This window comes from Aotus nancymaae, unplaced genomic scaffold (assembly GCF_030222135.1).
Source record: "Aotus nancymaae isolate 86718 unplaced genomic scaffold, 86718_ANA_hifiasm-v0.15.2.pri h1tg000004l, whole genome shotgun sequence".
Lineage (NCBI taxonomy): Eukaryota > Metazoa > Chordata > Mammalia > Primates > Aotidae > Aotus > Aotus nancymaae.
In genome coordinates this window covers 29,845,491-29,869,213 of record NW_026988415.1, presented here as the reverse complement: position 1 = coordinate 29,869,213, position 23,723 = coordinate 29,845,491, and the positions used below count along the sequence as shown (strand labels likewise).

General features: G+C 40.7%; 2 protein-coding genes across 2 annotated transcripts in view; both read left to right on the top strand.

Annotated features, from left to right (window-relative positions):
• Positions 1-23,723, top strand: part of IL13RA1 (interleukin 13 receptor subunit alpha 1) — a 48,117-nt gene that overhangs the window by 7,004 nt on the left and 17,390 nt on the right. The window contains exons 3-7 of the mRNA XM_012475945.2: positions 4,696-4,883; positions 8,241-8,389; positions 13,746-13,796; positions 14,047-14,179; positions 21,039-21,135. Coding sequence (XP_012331368.2) covers positions 4,696-4,883; positions 8,241-8,389; positions 13,746-13,796; positions 14,047-14,179; positions 21,039-21,135 — 618 coding nt within the window. The remainder of the gene's footprint in view (positions 1-4,695; positions 4,884-8,240; positions 8,390-13,745; positions 13,797-14,046; positions 14,180-21,038; positions 21,136-23,723) is intronic.
• LOC105733509 (cell cycle control protein 50B) lies at positions 15,614-19,070 on the top strand. The gene is given in 4 exon segments (XM_012475959.2): positions 15,614-17,506; positions 17,508-17,599; positions 17,696-17,938; positions 17,940-19,070. Coding segments are annotated over 4 exon segments (1,026 nt in total). The 5' UTR covers positions 15,614-17,047; the 3' UTR covers positions 18,172-19,070.

The window sequence follows — 23,723 nt, the reverse complement described above, 5'->3', positions numbered from 1 at the left end:
AATCTTTAAAGAATCTATGTCTATATAAGGGGCTGGAAAAGAAGGGAAGAAGTCTTAAAACTGTATCTCATTCCATGGCAGACTGGGTAAGAAATTTTCCCAGCTATTAGAATCGCGTCGGCACTGGAGGCAGATGGTGGCCTAATCCTTGGGGCTCTTTCAAGACAAAAATAGGGAAATGCCTTGGGGATATACTAGCAAAAAACAAGTCTCAATGTAAATTGTTAAAAGAATGTTCCCTCTAGGTGAATGAATTACAAAAAAACTGGACTGACCAATTTGAAAAAGCATTCCTCTTCCTCTGGGATGAAGCAGGCTCTCACCAAAGCTGACAGCAGATGGTACTTGGGCTGGCTTTCAGCCATCAGTTGATGTCTTTTTGCAGGGCACAGTCTGTATAGTCACTGGAGGTGGCTCAAGACACAATCCCAAGATAGTGGTGGGTCACTAGCATCCGAGGGGGGCAGATATCAAGGATCCAACTTTTTTTTTTTGAGATAGAATCTTGCTCTGTTGTCCAGGCTGAAGCACAGTGGTGTGATCATTGCTCACTGCAGCTTCAACCTTCCAGGCCCTATCCACCTTCCCACGTCAGCTTCCCAAGTAGCTGGGACCACATGTGTGTACCACCATAGCCGGCTAATTTTTGTATTTTTTGTAGAGATGGGGTTTTGCCATCTTGTCCAGGTTGCTCTCAAACTCCTGGACTCAAGCCCACCTTGGCCTCCCAAAGTGCTGGGATTACAGGCATGAGCCACTTCACCTGGACTACTTCTTGTCATACATGATCCCAGAACTGGTCATCAGCAGGGCCTCTTTCTGTAGTGTAGATCTGTGCCGTCCAGTGTAGGAGCCACTGGCTACATGTGGCTAGTTACATTTTAATTTAAATGAATTAAAATTGAATTGAATTAAACTTCAGTTGCTTAGTCTCGCCAGCCACTTTCACAAGTGATGAGCAGCTCTTGTATTGGACAGCACAGATAGCAACCATTTCCATCGTCCCAGAAAGTTCTATTGGATGGTGCTGGTACAGATTCTGTATCTTATGCCCTTACCACCCCACAGATTATTCTTTCTGGAGCCACACTGCTTAGGTTGAAATCCTGGCTCTCTTCCTTACATCACTGTGATTTTGGGCAAGTCCTTTTTCTCTCAGCCTTAGTTTTATAATCTGTAAAATGGAGATAGTAATAATAGTACCTCCTTCTTAAGGTTGCTGTGAGGGCTAGTGTTTAGAGCCATAACTAGCTGCTAGCATATGTAGAGTAAGCACTCAATCCATGATAGTTATCAATACTGTTTATTATTATTATTATTATTATTAATCCACACTCCCTTGCAGATGTAGTCAGTACACAGTGCTGGCCTCTTCCCCTGTCTCACAGAATTAGTACCTAACCCATACCTCCTTCTTTCTTGCTTTCCCCTAGATAGATCCTTTCTAATAAAAGCCACAAAAGAAAGGGAGTCAAGGCACAGTGCTCATTAGCAAGTACCAGAAATGGTTTAGGTACCAGTATAAATCACATCAAACAAACTGCCAAAGACTGTTTTCTCTAACCCCTAACTAGGAAACATGGAGTGTTTTTTTGTTTTTGTTTTTTTGGAGATGGAGTCTTGTTCTGTCACCCAGGCTGGAGTGCAGTGGTAGGATTTTGGCTCACTGCAGCCTCTGCCTCCCAGGTTCCAGTGATTCTCCTGCCTCACTCTCCTGAATAGCTGGGATTACAGGCACATGCCACCACACCCGGCTAATTTTTGTATTTTCAGTAGAGATGGGGTTTTACCATGTTGGCTAGGCTGGTCTGGAACTCCTGACCTCAAGTGATCCACCCACCTCAGCCTCCCAAAGTGCTGGGATTATAGATGTGAGCCACCGCATCTGGCCTGGAGTCACTCTTTGAAATCAAAATAATTCATTGAAGCCCTAGGGCAATGACATGTGTTCCTGCAGGGACAGTTTGGCATTGAACAGACCCTGGCCTGTAGAGCTGGAGACTACTCATGCCAATGAATTTTAGGGAATTTTTTTTTTACCACATTAATCATCTTCTGAGTTGGAAGAATAGTCTTCAATTTGTCAATTTCCTTTTCATATCTGCAGTGTGATTCTGCAGATAAATTCATTGCATAAATTTTAACAGGAATCACCTGCTGTTTTAGGTTAATGTTTCACAAGAATTCAAAAAATGTTACCTATCCATTTTTTCCCTTCTATAAGTATTTCTAAATTACAACAAAATTGTTTTAAAATTTCATATCTGAGATCCATGAGCATATGCAAAATACTGAGGGTACAGAAATAAAAAAGGGATCAAGAAGATTGTGAATTCAAGGGGTTTCTTTCACCATTAAAAAACAGTTTTGCACATAGCTTTCTTTAGTTATGTAAGAAAAATGTCATTAAGTTTCTTCAGTTTCTGTTTTTGGCCATGTGCGGAAAACATTCCAGGACTGTCTGATCCAAAAACTAGTCATGACAATAACTTTATTTTTACAACATTGTTTTCTTCATAAACCACAGGAGGCTGCAACTAGGGGAAAAAGCTTATGTACTACTTATTGAAGGGAGAAAACGCATTTTCTATATTGAAGCATTTCTTTGCGCAGCCTTTGAAGGAATAAATACATTAGCTCTGAGTTTTTTTTAGAAACCTGATTTGCAGTAGAATCTCCTGGAGAATTGCTGTTCAAATGCTGGTTCCTAGGTTCTGGCAAAAACCTTCTAAATTAGATTCTCTGGAAGAGGGTTTGAGGAACCTGCATTTCAGAGTACTACAGAGGATTCTGAGGTAACAGGTTAGGGATTTGAGACTGTTGACTCTTAGTAAATTTTTCTTAGAATTGTCTTCCTTTTCTACAAAACTTTTGCACAACTCCCTTTGTGGCTGATGATGTAAGACTTGACTCTCTGTCTTTGCCAGTTACTACAAAACAGAGTTCTCTGATAGCCTAGATTTTTTAAAAAGTGTAATAAACACATTGTCTGCCTGCGCTGGGCTAGGTGCTGATGATCTTTGGGGAAAGGTTATGTGTAGAGGTGAAACGGGAAATAAGGTACCTACAATACTGCTTATGGAAGACATTTAAAGCCACACAGTAGAATGAGACACTTACAAAGCCATTGTGTTTTAGAACATTTACCTGGCAGTGATTCGAGGACAGTAATAATGAAAGTTAAGGAGGTCAATCTGAAGAAGCAATGGAGCCTGTAGTCATTAGGGTATGAATCTCAGGGTGTGGGCAATGGGAGTATCATAGAAGATGAGGATCCAGAAAGCTTTGCAAAGGAAGAAAGAACAGAATTTGGTGATAGAATACAGGGAACAGAAAGAGGGGAAGGTGATTTAAAATTATGTAATCTAGGAGCCCAAAGAAAATGAGCTCTGACTGATGGAAATGGGAATGTTGGGAGAAAAAACAGTTTGGTGGAGAAGAGGGTGCATGATGTGTTTTGGACACTGGATTTGAGGCAATGGTGGAACACTCAAATGGAGCAGTTGAAAATCTGGGACTAGTTCTGAAGTGAGAGGTCAGGATTAGGAATTCACAACAAAGAAACCGTAGTCAAGGGATGGGGGAGTGATAAACTGGAGGTGAGTGCACGAGGGAGTCAGAAAGAGAGAAGAATGTGAGTAGCCCTCCTACTCCTCCTCTGCTGGAACAGGGAGGAGGGAGCAAAACAAGCCAAGAAACAAGTAAGGAGCAGGGCAGAGGGACCAGAGGAGGAGTGGTGGGATTCAGGAGATTGGCATTTTCAAGAAGCATGAAACTTCTAGTCCCAGCTTTAGAATGTCTTCTCTTATACAGAAGAAATAGGCTCCTACAGTCTTCATAGCTGCTGACAGTACCAGTGTTCATCATAAAGGAACAATCTAGGTTGGGCACAGGGGCTCACACCTGTAATCCTAGCACTTTGAGAGGCCAAGGCGGGTAGGTCACTTGAGGTCAGGAGTTTGAAACCAGCCTGGCCAACATGGTGAACCTCGTCTCCACTAAAAATACAGAAATTAGCCAGGCATAGTAGTGCATGCCTGTAATCCCAGCTACTCGGGAGACTGAGGCACAAGAATCGCTGAAACCCAGGAGGCGGAGGCTGCAGTTAGCCAAGATCACACCACTGCACTCCAGCCTGGGCAGACAGAGTGAGACTCTGTCTCAAAAAAAAAATCTTTTCTTCCTAGCATATGAAATGAGTCACACTGTAAAATAGGGTGTTTTTTTTTTTTAAAGTTCTCTTGCCTATTGCTTTTCATGGACATCTTCAGTCATTAAAAAGAATTCTGCCTGCCTGCCTGCCTGCCTTCCTTCCTTCCTTCTTATTTTTCTTTCTTTTTCTTGCTTTCTTTTTGGGGTGGGGGTAAGGGTCTCACTGTGTTGCCCAGGCTGGAGTGTAGTGGTGCAGTCTCAGCTCACTGCAACCTCTGCCTCCCAGGTTCAAGAGATTCTCCTGCCTCAGCCTCCTGAGTAGCTGGGATTACAGGCGTCACAACATCTGGCTATTTTTGGTACTGACAGGGTGTCACCATGTTGGCAAGGCTGGTCTCCAACTCCTGACCTCAAGTGATCCCGCCTGCCTCAGCCTCCCAAAGTGCAGGGATTACAGGTGTGAGCCACCGCACCCAGCCTGCTCTTATTTCTTGAATACCTTGTTGAATATAATGCAGAAGATTGTCTCATTTTATCTTGTAGGCACAGCAACCTGGAAAAAATTCATCAATGTGAAAAGATCTATACAGATAACCAGTACTTTGGTTGTTCCTTTGATCTGACCAAAGTGAAGGATTCCAGTTTTGAAAAAAACAGTGTCCAAATAATGGTCAAGGATAATGCAGGAAAAATTAGACCATCCTTCAAAATAGTGCCTTTAACTTCCCGTGGTAAGTTTTAGAAGTCCTCTATGACAGTGTGGATAAAAAGTGTGATATATCTTTTGCACAATCAATACAAATAATAAAAAACAATCATTTTGGTTTTAAGATCTTCCGGAAACAAGGGATTACATTAATGTATAACTTTCTTTGATAGATCCTTTTTAAAGAAGCAAACTTGGAAATTCTATTTACTGAGCACATGTGCCAGATGCTTCATCCTTGTTTACTTATGAGTACACTGAGACTTAGAACAGTTAGTTGTAGAACCAACATTGGAATTGTCTTAGTTCATTGTTTCTTAGTTTCTGATATTCTGTTGTAAGCAACAGAATACCAGAAACTCGGTAATTTATAAAGAAAAGTAATTTATTTCTTACATTTCTGGAGGCGGGGAAGTGGAAGGTCAAGGGGCCAAATCTGGTGAGTGCCTTCTTGCTTGTGGGTACTTTCTGTAAAGTCCCAAGGCAGCACAGGGCATCACATGGTGAGGGAGCATGCTAGCTCAGATCTCTCTTCCTCTTGGTACACATCCACCAGTCCCACTCCCATGATAACCCATTAATCCATTAATCGGTGAATAGATCAATCAATTCATGCAGAGCCCTCATGACCCAATCATCTCTTAAAGACCTAATCATCTCTTAAAGGCCCAACCTCTCCATACTGCCACATTGGGGATAAAGTTTCAACATGAGTTTGGGAGAAGATAATCATTCAAATCATAGTGGGAACCCAGGCTGTCTGACTCTAAGATCCATTCTCTTGATACTTAAGAAGATGTTGCTCATATGATCATATAGAGTTCCTGAACAATCTGTCTCTTAGAAAAGGCATAGATTGAAGGTAGTATAATCAGGTGATATTCAACATATTTAAAATTCTATATGGCATGGCCACTGATCAGTTAGAAAAACCAGTATATCCATACCTGTGGGTGCCAGCTGCATGTCAGCCTGTTAGAAAGCACCCTCAACTTGAACACAAAATATCTGATTAGATTCTAACTCTTCCACTTTGGGCAAGGCATATAAACCTCTTTCAAATATTTCCTTGTCTGTAAAATGGAAAATATAGTAGTCTCTCTCAATCTAAAAAAATTGTCATAAGGTCCAAATGACATAAAGCCTATTAACTCATTTTATAAATTACTAAAGCAAATTCCATAAGTGTAATGGTTTATTTGTTGAAATATTCCAACTGGGAGCTCAGATTCTGGCTAAGTGTATACAGATGATTTATAAGCAAATAACTATCCATTGACAAGTGCTCCCAAGTCCCTGAGCAGAACACTATTTCCCATCTCTTCAAATAGTCATGGAAGTAAATTCTAATATGGTACCAAAGTCAGTTTACTTTGTAGGCCAAGGGAGTGAAGTCGGAGTATTTTGCCCAGTGGGGTAAGCGGAAGGAGAGCCCTTCTCTTTGTTTGGCAGATTATCCTAGATGACCTTTTAAGGCTTATTTTGCTGCTTTTCTCCCTGGATATGAATGGTGGCATAAAGGAAGAAGGAAGATTCTTCTCAGATGGAAGATATCTTCAAGTTGTTTTCTCTTAATTACCCATTATGTTCTGTTGCTTGGTCTTAAGTATAGCTGACTCCTGAAAAGGTAAATTGACCAGGCTAATGCATTTTTTAAAATAAATTATTTTTTCTTTTTCTGAGACAGGATCTCACTCTGTTGCTCAGGCTGGAATGCAGTGACGTGATCACAGCTCACTGCAGCCTTGACCTCCCAGGCTCAAGCTATTGTCTCACCTCAGCCTCCTGAGTACTTGGGACCACAGGCATGTGCCACCATTCCCAACTAATTTTTGTATTTTTTGTAGAGATGGGGTTTTACCATGTCGCCCAGGCTGGTCTCGAACTCCTGACCTCAGGTGATCCACCCACTTTGGCCTCCCAATGTATTTTATTCTTAACTGTGGTTATAATCATACAACATTAAAATTACCATCATAAACACTTTAATGTTTGGTACAGTTTGGTAGTGTTAAGTAATATATTCACATTGTTGTACAGCAGACCTTTAGAACTTTTTCTTCTTGCAAAACCAAAACTCTATGTTCATTAAACATTAATTTCCCCTCCCCCCAGCCCTTGGCAACCACCTTTCTACTTTCTGTTTCTATGAATTTGACTACTTTAGATACCTCATAGGAGTGGATTCATGTAGTATTTGTCTTTTGTGACTGGCTTATTTTACTTAGCATAATTTCCTTGAGGCGCATTTATGTTGCAGCGTGTGTCAGAGACTAAGCCAATTTTTTTTTCTCAAGACAGAGTCTTGCTCCATCACCCAGACTGGGTTGCAGTGGTGCAATCTCGGCTCACTGCAACTTCTGCCTCCCTGGTTCAAGCTATTCTCCTGCCTCAGCCTCCTGAGTAGCTGTGACTACAGGGGTGTGCCACCATGCCCAGCTAATTTTTGTATTTTTAGTAGAGATGGGGTTTCACCATGTTGGCCAGGCTGGTCTCAGACTCCTGACCTCATGATCTGCCTGCCTCAGCCTCCTGAAGTACTGGGACTACAGGCTTGAGCCACCTCGCCCAGCCCTAAGCCAATGTTTTAATGGTGGTCTTTGTCTGGCATTAATAAGTGACAACTAGGGAAGCCCTTTGTATCTGGTCCCTTGTTATTCATCAGGTGGAAGTACATCTGGACCCAAGCACCTTTTTATTCTCTATGTTGCATTTAGATTTCCTGATTATACCCTGGCCATTTTCTAACCAGCTGCAGGTCAGAGTTCATGTCATCTGCCAGATACCCCAAAAATGTTCCTTAAATCCATTTTACTAGGCAGTAAAATTTAAATTTCACATATTTTAAATAAACTTCTTCTATAGTTGTGGCTAATCAGAAATTTTAAAACTATATATCTGATCATGAAAGGTCACTATATGTGTCCGCTCTGTTTTGATTTAACTTTATGAACCCTACATATATATGCAGTTATGTCTCAGTATTTGTGGGGGATTGCTTCCAGGAACTTTCAAGGATACCAAAATCCATGGATGCTCAAGTCCCTGATTTTAAAAATGGCATAGTACTTACATATAGTGTATGCACATTTTCTCATATACTTTAAATCATCTCAACATTACTTATTTAATACAATGTAATTGCTATGTAAATAGTTGTTATATAATCTAGGGAATAAATGAGAAGAAAAAAGTCTGTACATGTTCAGCACAGACACTATTTTTTTAAAAAAAATATTTTCAGTTCATGGTTGGCTGAATTCATGAATGCAGAATCCATGGATATGGAGGGCCACTGACTCTGTGTGTGTGTGTGTGTGTGTGTGTGTGTGTGTGTAATCAAACTTTGGAAGCTTACTTGTGTTCTATTTTTGTCTTTCAGTGAAACCTGATCCTCCACATATTAAAAAGCTCTTCTTTCACAATGGTAACCTATATGTGCAATGGGAGGATCCACAGAATTTTATTAGCAGATGCTTATCTTATGAAGTAGAAGTCAATAACAGCCAAACTGAGACACTTGTTTTCAACGTAAGGTTTTAAAAAGTATTGTTTTTATTTGGCTATTTTTCTTTTACTTGAATGAATATCTTACATTGAAATATCAATGAAACATAGCTCTTATGTTTTTCACCTTATGATGATGATGATGATGATAATAATGGAACTTGTCTAAAATAAGGCATGGTGGAAGACTTGAAGATTTATGGTACAATAGTATCAGCTGCAAGTTTCAGCCATTTATTAATTCATCTGTAAGCTTCTTAAAATGGCCTATTAAAAATAATTCATCTGCTCAACACATTTTTATTAAGTGTCTTTTGTGTGCTAGGGCTAAGGCAGTGAACATGACACCTGACAAATTTTTTCCTTCATGAATCCTCCATAATAGAAAATGTATGTAAATAAGAAAGCTAATTTCAGAGCATGAGTGCTGTGAAGAAAATAAAATGGGGTTATGTAGAGTGACTGCGAGAACCAGAGAGAATATTAGGTAGGGAAATCATCTGAAGTAATGACAGTTGAGATGAGACCAGAATGATGAGGAGGCACTGGCCATGCGAAGATCTGGGTGTAGGGGTTCAGCAGATATAGACTTTGAGGCAAGAATGAGCTTAGCATGTGTAAGAGAACAGAAAGGAGGGTGGTGTGGCCAAAATGTAGCAGGAAAAGACGTCTAAGCAGTAGGCAGACATCGATCCCACAGACACTTGGAGACTCTGATAATACCATTCTGTTTCCTTGGAGACTGTGGCAACTAAAGTAATCAAATTTGAGTAGTCAGTATTTGTTGGATTATGTGACTGTATGCTATTCAGAATCAAATGCAGAATATGCTAATTAGAGGTCCTGTAGGACATTGACCAGAATGTGCTATAATCTCAGGACATCCATCCCGTTGTTCTGCTTTAGGGCAAAGGTCACAAACTAGGGCCTCACACTTTTTTGTTTGGAACACAAAGTCGTGTTTTGTTTGTTTCTTTGTTTACTAGATTTGAATTTTTTGCCCAGATTTAAAATCATAATACCTTAAGAGTGTATGTCCATAAGATGGCGCCTTAAGACCGGGAAGACTGCACCACTCACTTGTTTGCTACCTGCCTGGATCCTTTGTGTGTTTGAGTTTTAGAGGTTAGAAGCGAAATGTTTTATATTGGCTTTTAAAGGAGCCTAGCATCTCGCATGTGGGTAAATTCCTTGGTCCAGTTGTTTTAGCTCATCATGGAACTTTCAAAATGCTTGCTAAAATAAGCCAGTGTTGACAGGCTGTAATTTCAACTACAGAGGGAGTGACCAAGTCCACAGCAGAACAGAAGAGCAAATGCTCTTCTGGGCATTTGCATTATGAATCTTTCTGCTGAAATGTAATAATCATTATTGGCACCAGAAATTAAGTGCCCTATGAAATACAGCAAAGGGAAAAAACTAAGGGCTTCCTTGTGGAAGGGGGCTTGTGCTTGAATTTACAACGAAAGAAGTTATCAGAAAGCTGAAATAATACTTGTTTACTCCAGTCTTTACTGCTCTCTCCTCTCTGAAATCCTGAGACGCGTGCTGCTTATAGTATTCATTTTGCCACTCAATTATTTTCTTGCTGTTTAACCTATCACATATATCCATTTTCTCTCCACTGAAAATATAAACTACAGAAAACCAAACACCACATGTTCTCACATACAAGTGGTAGCTGGACAATGAGAACACATGGAGGGGAACAACATGTACTGGGGCCTGTGAGGAGTTGGCAGGGGGAGGGAGAGCATCAGGAAGAACAGCTAATGGATACTGGGCTTAACACCTGGGTGATGGGTTGATCTGTGCAGCAAACCACCATGGCACACGTTTACCTATGTCACAAACCTGCACATGTACCTCAGAACTTAAAAGTTGATATTAAAAAAAAAGAAAATATAGAATCCTGTAGGAAGGAGTCAGGTGCTATCTACTTTGTGCTGTTCCTGCTACTAAATAGCAGCTAACATGTATTGAGTTATTACTGTGTGCTAGGTATCTTAATAAGCACTATATCTGAATTGTTTCATTTAGTCTTCACAATAACCCTAAGGATCTAGGTCCTGTTATATTGTCTCCATTTTACAGATAAGAAAGCTTAGTTATTCCTAAGGTCGCATTTCTAGTAAGTGGTAGAATCAATATTTAACCAAAATTGTAACTCTAAAACTTGGATTCTTAACCACTAGAGACCACCTCAGTACTTCCTCTTAATAGCAATAACCATCATTCATTAAGTGTTTATGGCATGGTACAAAGATACTCTTCTATGTGCTTCTTAATACAGTATCTCATAGCAACCCATGAAATAGAAACTATTTTAATCTACATTTTATTGATGTACATTTTAACCTACATCTTAGCCTTAAAACTAAGGCTCAGAGAGGTTAAGTAACTTGCTATAAGCCACACAGCTAATAAGTCAGTATGACTTCAAAGGTTAGTTGGTCTCTATGTGTTAAACTTTGACCAAGAATACTTAGTATAATGACATATGCATAATCACTTAATAAATTATTATTGAATTGAGTTACTTTTTTTTTTACAAACTTCTGAACTGAAGGGAACACATATACTATGGAAGTTACCTACCTAGATCAGAACTATTTTCTATTTGGAATTAACTCTGTTTGTACACTTGAGTTTAATGTTTTCTCTCCTAGCAGACGTAGAATATCATCAGTTTATTGTGTGCTCACTGATTTTGAGCTCTGCTGCTTAGGCTTTTTTTTTTCTTTTTGAAGAATTATTTTGCCTGGTGTTACACTTAAGAGGGGGAAGTACGCTGGAACATGAACTGGTACCATCACATGAGGGCTGTAGTCAGAGGTAGCTCATGATAGAATTATGACGTAAGGAACAACTTGTCTGTGACCACCCCCTTACCCCCCAATTTCCCAGCAAACTATCTTCTTGGTGCCCTGGCTTTCCTTCTCTTAGTGGTCTCTGAAGAGCCAGTAAACTATGCAGGAGGATTTACATTTGAACAAGAGCATCTACAGATTGATTCTTGGAGTTTGGAATTTCTATATATGGAAGATGGTCCAGGGGAGGAGGGACATCAATTTGCAAGTTGATCTCTCAACTGGTAGTTGACACTTGTGATTCCCCAACAGATCTATGTTCTAAATGGCCAGTAATAGAGTATAGTAGCCCCCGAGTGTTTTTTTTTTTTTCTGAACCCCTGTATGAAATATTGAAAGGATGTCCCTTCATCATTTGCTTGGCCTCTTAGCTCTTCACACATGCTGGTAGGAACCATTTAGTGAATGACATTAAATGTCAAAAATAATAGCTATGTGTTATGATCTTTGTTCCATGTTTAAATGTATCTTTGATAGAAGTTGACTATTTAAGCAATAGATTGTCATGTGTTTTTTACCCCATTTTTGAAATACTTTTATTTAAGGAAATTAGTATTATCTATACATTAGACAGCAAGTGACTTCTATTGTGTGGAGGGGAATTTTGCATTACACTTTCCTTTCTCCAACCCAGTCATGTTTTATATCTTATACTCTCAATAAGGGACACTGATCTCTCACTCCCTGTCTCTTATTTTTAAAAGTTTTTACTGAGGTATAATACACAATAAAAATTACACAAATCTTACGCCGGGCGCGGTGGCTCACGCCTGTAATCCTAGCACTTTGGGAGGCTGAGGTGGGTGGATCACCTGAGGTCAGGAGTTCAAGACAAGCCTGACCATCATGGTGAAACCCCACCTTAAAAAAAAAAAATTACACAAATCTTAACCTATATAGCTCAATGATTTTTCACAAATGATTTTTCACCTGTGTAACCAGCACCACAGAAGCACCCTCATAATCCTCTTCAGTTGCTATCCTCCCAAAGAGCAGCTACTATCCTGACTTCTAATCCCATAGATTGATTTTGTTGCTACTTTTAAAACTTTATGTAAATGGAATTATACAGGATGTACTTTTTTTTTTTTTTTTTTTTTTTGAGACAGAGTCTTGCTTTGTCGCCCAGGCTGGAGTGCAGTGGCGCAATCTCAGCTCACTGCAACTTCTGCCTCCCAGATTCAAGAGATTATCCTGTCTCAGCCTCTGGAGAGCTGGGATTACAGGCATGCACCATCATGCCTGGCTAATTTTTTTTTTTTGTATTTTTTAGTGGAGATGGGGTTTCTCCATGTTAGCCATTCTGGTCTTGAACTCTTGGCCTCATGTGATCCACCCTCCTCAGCCTCTCAAAGTGCTGTGCCTCAGCCACTGTGCCTGGCCCAGAATGTACTTTTTTGTGTGTTCACCCTTTTTTCACTCAACATTATGTTTATGAGATTCACCAATGTTGTTTCCTATAGCTGTAGATGGTACATTCTCATTGCATTCATTCCATTGTGTGAATATACCACATTTTATTTATCCACTCTCCCATCGATGGACATTTGGATAGTTTCCGATTTGGTTTTATGAATGGAGTTTGTATGAACATTCACATACTTGTCTCTTGGTACACATGTGCGTACATTTGTATTGGGTATTTATATAGACATATATGGGTCATAAGGTTACATATGATTGTCTCTAGTAGATAATAAGTTTTCCTAGATGGTTGTGCCAGTTTTTACACTACTAAGCAGAAATTTTGAGTTCTAGACGCTTCATATCCTCACAACACTTGGTGTTGTCAGGTAAGTGTGTGCATTCTTATCTTGTGCATTTAATTTGCATTTTTCTCATGACCAATGAGGTTGAACACTTTTTCAGATGTTTATTGGCAACTTGCCTATCCTCTTGTGAAGTGCCTGTTCAAGCCTTTTGCCAGTTTTTTTTTAATTGGGTTTTCCGTCATTGCCTTATTAGTAGGGTAGGAAAAAATATATATGCAAGTCCTTTGTCAGAAATTGCAAATATGTTCTCACATTCGATGCGTTGCCTGTTAGTTTCCCTGATGAGGTGTCATTTGATCGACAAAAGGTTTTAATTTTAATATAGATGACTTTATTTAAAAATTCCCTTTATAGTTAATATGGGTTTTTTTTTTTTTTGGTCTTGTTTAAGAAATATTTCCCTTCTTCAAAGTCATTAAGATATTTTCTACATTTTCATCTAAAAGCTTGCCATAGTTATGTATGGATGTATTTATTTTATCTCACACATTTAAATCTTCAATATATCAGGAACTGATTTTGTGGATACTATACTTGAGGTAGGGGTCAAGATTATTTTTTTTCTCATATGTGTATATAATTGACCCAGCACCACTTATTAAAAAAGGCCAACCTTTTTTCACTGTACCTGGTCATCTTTTAATGGGATAAAAGGAAAGGTTGTTAGAAATGATTAAGTGATAGAAAATGGGTTTTTAAACACTTAGAACTCGTTCTCTCTTTTTTTTTATTTTCTAGGTTAAGGACGAAGCTAAATGTCAGAATCCAGAATTTGAGAGAAATATGGAGGTCGGTAAATTCAACATTAGCTATTTGGGCTTAGGCTTAGAGCAGTTGGGGGCTGAGCTGCTTTGAGAAAAACAAACACTTTGTTCTGTGAGTTATTGCCAATTTTTTTCAAGAGTCAAAGATAATTGAAATTGCAATCCAAGTCTTAATCATAGCCAGAATTTAGCAGATAATTATATTATGATTCAACAGCAATGAAAAAAGAATAAACTGGCAATATTCCTTGTATTTTTTTTATTTTATACCTAAGAATACATCTTGTTTCATGGTCCCTGGTGTTCTTCCTGATACTTTGAATGCAGTCAGAATAAGAGTCAAAACAAATGAATTTTGCTATGAGGATGACAAACTCTGGAGTAATTGGAGCCAAGAAATGACCATAGGTAAGAGAACAGAATTTTTATTACATTTAAAACATTGATGCTTTAAAAACTAAGCTGACGCAGAAAATAGACTGGGGAAAGGGACTGTCATGCTCTCTTGATGTCAGGAAAAGAGTACTTAGAATTGAAATTTATTTTCTTTTTAATCACTTTCAAATCACACAGGGTTAATTTACAATATAAAGTTCTTTAGGAAACCATAATCCAAATGGTTTTATCTTCTTCTGTGTCTCATTTCCATTTTATTAACAAACTTAACAAAAAATATAGAAAGCAGGCATAGGCTGGACACAGTGACTTATGCCTGTAATCCCAGCACTTTGAGAGACTAAAGCAGGAGAATCGCTTGAGCCCAAGAGTTCGAGACCAGCCTGAGCAACATGGTGAAACCCCATCTCTACAAAAAATACAAAAATCAACCGGGTGTGGTGGTGCACACTTGTGGTCTTGGCTACCCAAGAGGCTGAGATGGGAAGATCACTTGAGCCTGGGAGGTGGAGGTTGCAGTGAGCCAAGATTGTGCCACTGCCCTCCAGCCTGGGTGACAGAGTGAGACCCTGTCTCAAGAAAAAAAAAAAAGAAGGCAGGCATAATCAAATTTGCACATTGTATAGTATTAGAGACTGTCCTACATGCTTGTTGGCAGAAACAAGAGTGGAGCCATTTAATAGACAGAAACCTGTATCTAAGCTTGAAAAACTCATTTATTAATTGAAAGGCTGAGCAAGCCAGGCTCAAGTACAGGACTGGAAAGACCTGTGCTTTATGGATCTGTGTGTGGTGGGGTGGGATACGGGGCTTTATTTGACTATAAGTGCAATGTGACTCAACATTGTAATCTTACATGTGTCAAAAAGGCATATACAGTCTTAGACAGGAATGATAAGTGCAGCACCCAGAAGGGAATATTGCAAGTTTGACACAGAGCTATGGCCACATCAGAATTGTGCATTATTCCATTCTGAGCACCACATTAAAGGAGTTGCATTGGCAGACTGGAATCTATCCTTGAAAGGGTGATCAGGATGTTGAAGAATCTCAAAACTTGGCAAGGAATAATTGGTAAAGTAACCTTGAGGAGTCATGATTGCTGATTTCTAATATTTGAGGTATTGTCAGGTACAAGAAGGAATAGGCTTTCCTTTTTGTTTCTCCAAGGGGCAACACAGAACCAACTTAAGAACTTTTTAAATAGCTGTCTAAGTCAAACAGGTTGTTGAGGTAGTCAATTCCCTATTAATTGGGAAACTTAACAAGTTATGTGCCAGGCATGGTTGCATTCATTTATTTATTGTTGCATAACAAATTACTCCAAAGTTTAATGGCTTAAACCAACATACATTTACCATCTCACAGTTTCTGTGGGTCAGGAGTCTAACCACAGCTTAGCTGGAGGTCTCATGAGGTTGCAGTCAAGCTGCAATGAGAACTGAAATCTGTCTGAAGGCTTCATTGAGGACAGAGAATTCACTTCCAAGTTTACTCTTGTAGTTGTTGGAAAGCCTCATTACCTCACTGGTTGATGGAGGCTGTAGCAGGTTGAATTGTATCTCACAAAAAGATATGTTCGTAGGTGCCAACTCCTGGTACCCGTAAATGTAACCTTATTTGGAAATAGGATTTTTGCAGATATAATCAAGTGAGGATGAGGCCATGCTGGATTAAAGTAGACCCCTAATCTAATGACTAGTATCCTTATAAAAAAGAAAAGTCACACAGAGCACAGAGATACACAGATACACAGGGAAGAAAGCCATGTGAAGATGGAGGCAGAGACTGCAGGAATGCAGCTACAACCAAGGAACACCAAGGATTCCTAGGAGCTACCAGAAGCTAGGGAAGAGGCAAGGAGGGATTCTTCTCTAGAGCCCTCAGAGGGAGCATAGCCCTGCTGGCACCTTTATTTTGGACTTCTAGCCTCCAAAACTCTGAGATGATACATTTCTGTTGTTTAAAGCCATCTAGTTTGTGTTAATTTGTTAGTCAGCCCTAGGAAATGAATACAGAGGCTTCCTTTAGTTCCTTGCCACTTGGACCTCCCCACAGGGCTACTTCCTGATATGGAAACCAGCTTTCCCAAGTGAGTAATCCAAGCAAGAAATAGAGTGTGAGAGAACACTCAATATGGGAAACATGGTCTTTTATAACCTAACCGTAGAAATGACATCCCATTACTGCTGCTGTTCTGTTACTTAGAAGTGAGTCAATTAGTCTAGCCCATGCTCAAGAAGAGGGGATTACACCAGGGTATGAATATCAGGACTCAGGAATCATGTGGAGTAATCTTAGTGACTGTCTAAAACAATGGTGCCAGGCCTTGATGATGCTTTCTAGATGTTCATGACTTAGTGGGAAAAATGAATGTGTATATAGACAAGTGATAGTCTATGTGTTAGATATAGCAAGGCAGGCTTTGAAACTGGACAATGGAACTGGAATTTGAGTCCTGACGCCATTATTTACTAAATCCTTCTGGATGACTTACTAAAGGTCTCTGAGCCTTATCTTTCTCATCTGCTTAAATGGGAGATAATGCTGTCATTATAGCATATATATGAGATAAGCATGCAAAACCATGTAGTATGGTATCAGCAATATAGTAGGTGCTTATTTAAGAATAATAGTTGTTAGGATTATTTTAGGTATTTTAGTAGTGATAAGTAACCAGTAAGAAAACGTAGTCACTGTTAATGAGATGACATATTTAATATAGCATCTTTGTTAATAGTGTCTAAAACTAGTTAAGATCTCCTGATTTACCTGAGCCGGAGGGAAAAACCAGCCCCATGAGCATCCTCTGGGCTGGCCCAGTGCACAGGGGGAGGCACTCCATGGCTGGTCCTCGCTCTGTCAACCCATGCGGCCGCCATGACCTGGAGCACCACCGCCCGGGGCGCCCACCAGCTCAACAGCACCACATTCATGTGGCGGCTCTTCCCCGCCTGGCAATCGCTGTTGTTGGCCAGCATCATGCTGCAGCTCTTCTTCTATGTGGGCCTGGCCTTCATCAGTCTGGACCTCTGTTACTCCTCCAGCAGCGTCAAGGAGCTGGAGTACGACTACACTGGCGACCCGAGCACCAGGAACTGTTCCGTGTGTGCCACGGCCTGCCAGGGCTGCGCGCCACCGCCTACCTGCTCATGTGCCTGGTACTTCTCACTGTCTGAGCTCTTCCAGGGCCCCGTGTACCCCTACCACGTGCTGACCAACTTCTACCAGAACAACCGGTGGTATGGAGTATGCTGCCACGATGCGCAGCTGAGCGGGCTGCCTAGCACGCTGCACCACCCGGTCAACGGGCACATCCCCTGCGCCACCTGCCCATCGCGCACCCTGCAGCGCCATCACCAACAGCCTCTTCAATGACTCCTTCTTGCTGTGGCGCCAGCGCCAGCCCTGCGGGCCCTATGTGGAGGTGCCGTGCTACTGCACTGCACCGGAGCTACCACACTGCACCGGAGCTACCGCACTGCACCGGAGCTACCGCATTGCAGCGGAGCTACCGCACTGCACCAGCATCGCCCAGTAAACTGACTACCCCCTCAAGTTCCACAACCCACTGCTGGTCAACTGCAGCCTGATACTGGCCTTGCATGGCACGGCACCCCCGCTCAACTGGCGTCTGCCGGTCTACGATAAGTTCAGCCCCATCCCCAACAACACCGGCTTCATCAACCAGGACTTCGTGGTGTGGATGCTCATGGCGGCGCTGCCCACATTCCGCAAGCTGTATGTGCACATCTGTTAGGGCAACTACTCGACCTCGGGGCGCCTATGGCGTCAGCAATGCCTACAACTATCCTGTGCGTGCATTCGGCAGCCACAAGCTCCACATCTTCAGCAGCATCTTGTGGATGGGTGGCAAGAACCCCTTCCTGGGCATCGCCTACCTGGTCGTCAGCTTCCTCTGCATCCTTACCGGCTTTAGCATGCTGGTCATCTCCATTCACTACCAGGACCAGAAAGATGACGACAATGAGGAGGAGGGGTGATTCCAGCTTTCCAACGACCCTTCCTGCTGCTTGCTAAAACTCTCACGAGCTTCTTTCAGCCTCTCCCCTTTGCCCCTCATCCTATTCCAGTCTCTCCTCGCTTTTCCTCCCTTTGTGAATGAGGGGGCCAGAGAAGGGAATAACCCTCTTGCTCTTGGGGGCTGCTAGAGTCTCTTGCCTGGTGGTGGAGTGTTGACTGCAGAGTGAAACATCCTTGCAAACTCTCCCCACCTCCTCCATGATACCGACTTGTCATGTTAGGTTCTTCAAGTCTGAGAGTGGAAGGGATCCCTGTAGAGACTCATTTTCAACCCCTTTCAGAGGAAGAGATTGAGAGACCTAGCAATGTGAAATAACTCAGTCAAGATCAGGCAGCTGGCAAGTGGTTCCTGACACTGAGGCTAGAGCTTTTGCCACTACAGTATAGTGGTTTCCTTTTCTTTGTGGCGAGGGTGGGTTGGGATGGAGAGTGAGGCCCACAAATTACCTGCAGAGGCATGGAGGGGTGTGGGAGAGCATATTTGTTGAATATACAGGTAGATTAGGAGGCATCAACCCCAGAGATTCTGACACAGTAATGGTGAGGTGAGATGATTGATGCTGTTTTAACAAACTCCTCTGGAGACCTCCATATTCCCTCAAATTTGGAAATCACTGTCCTGAACCAGGTTGGACCTGAAGCGGTCACCTGAGTCCAGTTTTTCAGGTAGTAATTTGTTCCCAGGGACAGTGACACCATAATGTTGCAGGTTTGGTCTGGCACGCTACCTTAAATATAGTAAGCTATTAATGACTTGTGGAATTAATTTTTTTAAATCAATATCTCTGAGCTGGGCGTGGTGGCTCATGCCTGTAATCCCAGCTCCTCGGGAGGCTGAGGCAGAAGAATCAATTGAACCCAGGAGGTGGAGGTGGCAGTGAGCCGAGATGGTGCTACTGTACTCCACCCAGCCTGGGTGACAGAGTAAGACTGTCTCAAAAAAATATAATAAATAAAATAAAATTTAAAAATCACTATATCTGGAAAACTATTTGGTGTACAGATTTGTAGGACAGGGTTTGTGTCAATTCATTTGATATTTTCATATAAAAGCAAACAGGCAAACTTTACCAGGTACTGTGTAGAAACCTGAAAATGTGAGGCCAATTTGTACAGTTCAGAGGGAATGCTTTGACCGTAGAATCAGATAGCTGGAAGGGATCTTTGAGGGAAAGTAATTTCCCTAAAGTAACATCTATGTCTCCTGGCCCAGTCTTCTTTGTCATTTAATTTGTGTGTGTGTGCACACGCATGTGTGTGCACGCTTACAAAGGGCTTCATTCATACCTTTTCTCTTGGATCTGAAAAATTGTTTTTTTATGTTTGACAATGAGATATGTTTGTAGTAATCATATTTGAATCAGTACTAAGGCATATATAGTCTTATATGTAAACTAGAATCTCAAGATTATTTGAATCTTTGAGATAATGTTAAAAGTCTTAGCTAAAATCATTCCATTGATTTTATTGATTAACTAACATTAATCAATATGTTTAAAGTTATTCTAAGAAGCAATAGTTTTGTTTAAAAAGCCTTTCTTTCATGGCAAAATAGCTTAAAAGAACTTAAAAAAAAACCCTTTGTGATATGTTACCAGTTTATATGCTAAAAGCAGTTATTTGCTCTCTGTCAGACAGAATTTCTCAGTGCCTGCTGTCTGTTATAACCGTTTTCCAGTTGCTACTCATTCGTTACTACTTATTCTTTTTCGTTTAAAGCAGTGTAAAATCTTAAAGTGTTTTTTAATCAGTTAAGAAATATTGTATTGAATAGTTTGCATTCTAGTTTATTGAATATAGTTACTGAACAATGAACAATGTGCATGTCACTGACATCTGTCTCAGAGCTTCTGGGACAATCATGATTTGAGAGATTCTATCCATTATTACATATACCAAAATAATTCCAATGTGTTGGCTTCCCAGCGTCTGAACATGACACAATTTTATTATCAGATTTTGTATGGTGATTTTAGGCTATGAAAACATGATTATTTTGTGTACATAAATTTTTATTTGTTATGAATGTTTGAACAGCTCACTAACGCAGCCCTCCTCTATGTTGAATAAAAGAGTTTACTACATCTTTTTACTATGTAGTTGAGAATAACATGTATTTTGTCATTTTTAGAATGGTTAGTTTATTTCTATAAAATTTTAAATGAGGCTGGGCTCAGTGGCTCATGCTTGTAATCCCAGCACTTTGGGAGGCCAAGGCGGGCAAATCACTTGAGGTCAGAGCTTGAGACCATCTGGCCAACATGATGAAACTCCGTCTCTACTAAAAATACAAAAATTAGCCGGGTGTGGTGGTGTGCACCTGTAGCCCCAGCTACTCAAGAAACTAAAGCAGGAGAATCACTTGAATCCTGGAGGTGGAGGCTTCAGTGAGCCGAGATCATGCTATTGCACTCCAGCCTGGGTGACAGAGTGAGATTCTGTCTCAAAAAAAAAAAAAAGGTTATATGAGACCATGAAAGTTAAGGGACTCTGATTCTGATTAAATTAATGAATATGGTTCCTGGCCCTATTCTCTAGGTTTTTGAAAGAGAATAAAGCTTATGTTTGTCTTTTAAAAAATATCCTGATTTCAGGTAATCTTTAAGGTGTTTGCTCATCCAGGGAAGTTCAGGTACCAGAGGAGGACTTTTTGTTTTTTTTTTTTTTAACTGTTAAGATAACAGAAGATAATTGAAGAGTTTTGGAAAATAGGTTGGGGGAGGGAGCAGAAATATTTGTGATCTTACTAGCTAACAGAATTGCTGCTAGGTCTATTACTAAAAGCATTTTGTTTCTCAAGTCTTTCTGTTTGCTTTTCATTCTCCAGGTAAGAAGCGCAATTCCACACTCTACATAACCATGTTACTCATCGTTCCAGTCATCGTTGCAGGTGCAATCATAGTACTTCTGGTTTACCTAAAAAGGTAAGGTAGCTGCCCAGGCAGGCTTTATAGTTACTGCTAGCCTGCTTGCTATGGTTATTACTGTTAGTGCTTGTGTTTTATGTTTGCTCAGTGTATTAGAAGCATGTTGACTGTAAGTGGCTTTTGGGAGTATGACATGACAAGGAAGTATTACTATGCTCACTTTCTTTCTCTTTCTTTCTTTCTTTCTTTCTTTCTTTCTTTCTTTCTTTCTTTCTTTCTTTCCTTTTCCTTCCTTTCTTTCTCTTTCTTTCTTTCTTTCTTTTCTTTCTTTTTCTGAGACAGAGTTTCACTCTGTCACCCAGACTGGAGTGCAGTGGCATGATCTCAGCTCACTGCAGCCTCTGCCTCCTGGATTCAAGCAATTCCTGTGCCTCAGCCTCCTGAGTAGCTGGGGTTACAGGCACCCACCACTACACCCGGCTAATTTTTTGTATTTTTAGTAGGCGGGGTTTCACCATGTTGGCCAGGCTGGTCTCAAACTCCTGTCCTCAAGTGATCCACCCGCCTTGGCCTCCCAAAGTGCTGGAATTACAGGCATAAGCCACTTCGCCTGGCCACCACGCCCACTTTCTAATGAAAAACGTGTTGGATTTGTTTTCCAGGGCTCCCTGCTGAAGCACTGTTCCCTTTACATGTGTTTAGGATTGTTGAATAGGCCCTATGTTCACTTACTCTTTGAAAATCCTAATTTATCAAGTTAGTCAGTAGTTCTTGAAAGAAGTTTTAGAAATGGAAAAAATTGCTAATAAAAATGACTGTCTGGGCTGGGTGCAGTTGCTCATGGCTGTAATCCCAGCACTTTGGGAGGCCAAGGTGGGTGGATCAAGAGATTGAGACCATCCTAGCTAACATGATGAAACCTCGTCTCTACTAAAAATACAAAAATTAACTGGGTATGGTGGCATGCACCTGTAGTCCCAGCTACTCAGGAGGCTGAGGCAGGAGAATTGCTTGAACCTGGGAGCTGGAGGTTGCAGTGAGCCGAGATCACGCCATTGCATTCCAGCCTGGCAACAGAGCGAGACTCTGTCTCAGAAAAAAAAAAAAAAGACTTGTCTGGTATTAATGCAAAGCAGTCTACTACTTAATATTGTGGGAAAGAGAACTTCACCAAGTTGTCATAAATGGATAGTAGTCATTTGTTGAGAATACTTTATTTTCTCTGTTTCCTTATAGGTACTGTTATTTGCTCTTGCAGTAAATAACTAAGGTTGGAATAACGTTATTAAGCTGAATCCAAAACCAATATTTTATCATTATTTTATATATATTGAACATTATTATATATATGTAGTGCCTATTTGTGAAGCAGGCACTGTTCTAAGGTGCTAAAGTTACAGCAGTGAACAGGACAAAGTCCCCATCTACATTCTAGAGGGAAAGATACACAACATGCACACACACACACACACACAAAATAAATAATAAATACTATGATTTCACATAGTGAGAAGTATAATTGGGAGTAGCAGGGTGTGGCTAGGAAGTGATAGGAGGTTCGTTTTACATAGGATGGCCAGAGGACTCCTCTCTGGGAAAGTGACATTTCAGGAGAGATTCCCAATAAAGTAAAGAAGTGAGTCATTCAAATATTTGAGGAAAGAGCATTCCAGGCCAAGGGAACAGCAAATACAAAGGCCCCAAAGCTGAAATGCACTTTATTCGTTTGGCTGGAGTGGAGAGTGCAATGTGGAAAGTGGCAGCAGGTGAGGACAGGGAGGTTGGCCAACCAGATCATGCAGGGCATGGCAAGGACCTGAGATTTTATTCTAAGCATGATGAGGAGCATTGAGAGTTCTGAGCAGAGTAGGTACATGATCTGAGTTGCTGTCATAAAAGATCATTGTAGTTGCTGAGTGAAGAACTGACTTGGGCAAAAGTGGAAGCAGATGAACTAGTTCGGAGGCATTGCAGTGTTTTGGCAGAAAGATGAGGATAACCTGTACTGGGGGTTAGCAATGAAGATAGCAAGAAGTGGTGAGAAATAGTATATGTTTTGAGAGTAGAATTTGTAAGACTTGCTGATAGCTGTCTGTCTGTGGAGATATGAGGGTAATTGAGGATTCAAATATAACTCTTAGATTTTTGGCTTGAACAACTGAGTGAATGCTGGTGCCATTTACTGGGACAGAGAAGACTGTGAGGAAAGCTGGGTTTGAGGGAAAGATAAGGACTTCAGTTTTGCACATGTTAAGTTTGATATGCTTATTTGATATCCAAATAAAGATGTGAAATAAGCGATTGAGTGCATGAATCTGGAGTTGAAGGGAGAGGTCTGGGCTGGAGATCTAATTTTGGGAATCCTCGGCATGTGAATGGATTTAAAGCCCTAAGACTGAAGGGAATGCTCATAAAGTGAGTGAGATAGACAAGAAGACAAAAGACAATCCTGGGGCACATCCGTGGACACACCCTGGGAGATGGAGGCCAGCCCACCAAAGGATGCTATAAGATTGAAAAATGGAGATACATAAGAAGAAAAAGAAAAAGATGATAGGGTATAAGTGATTCAGTTATCACTGATGGTCCCTGTGCTCCACCTATGGGCAAGAATAGAACTGAATGCCCTTAGAATATTGATTTTC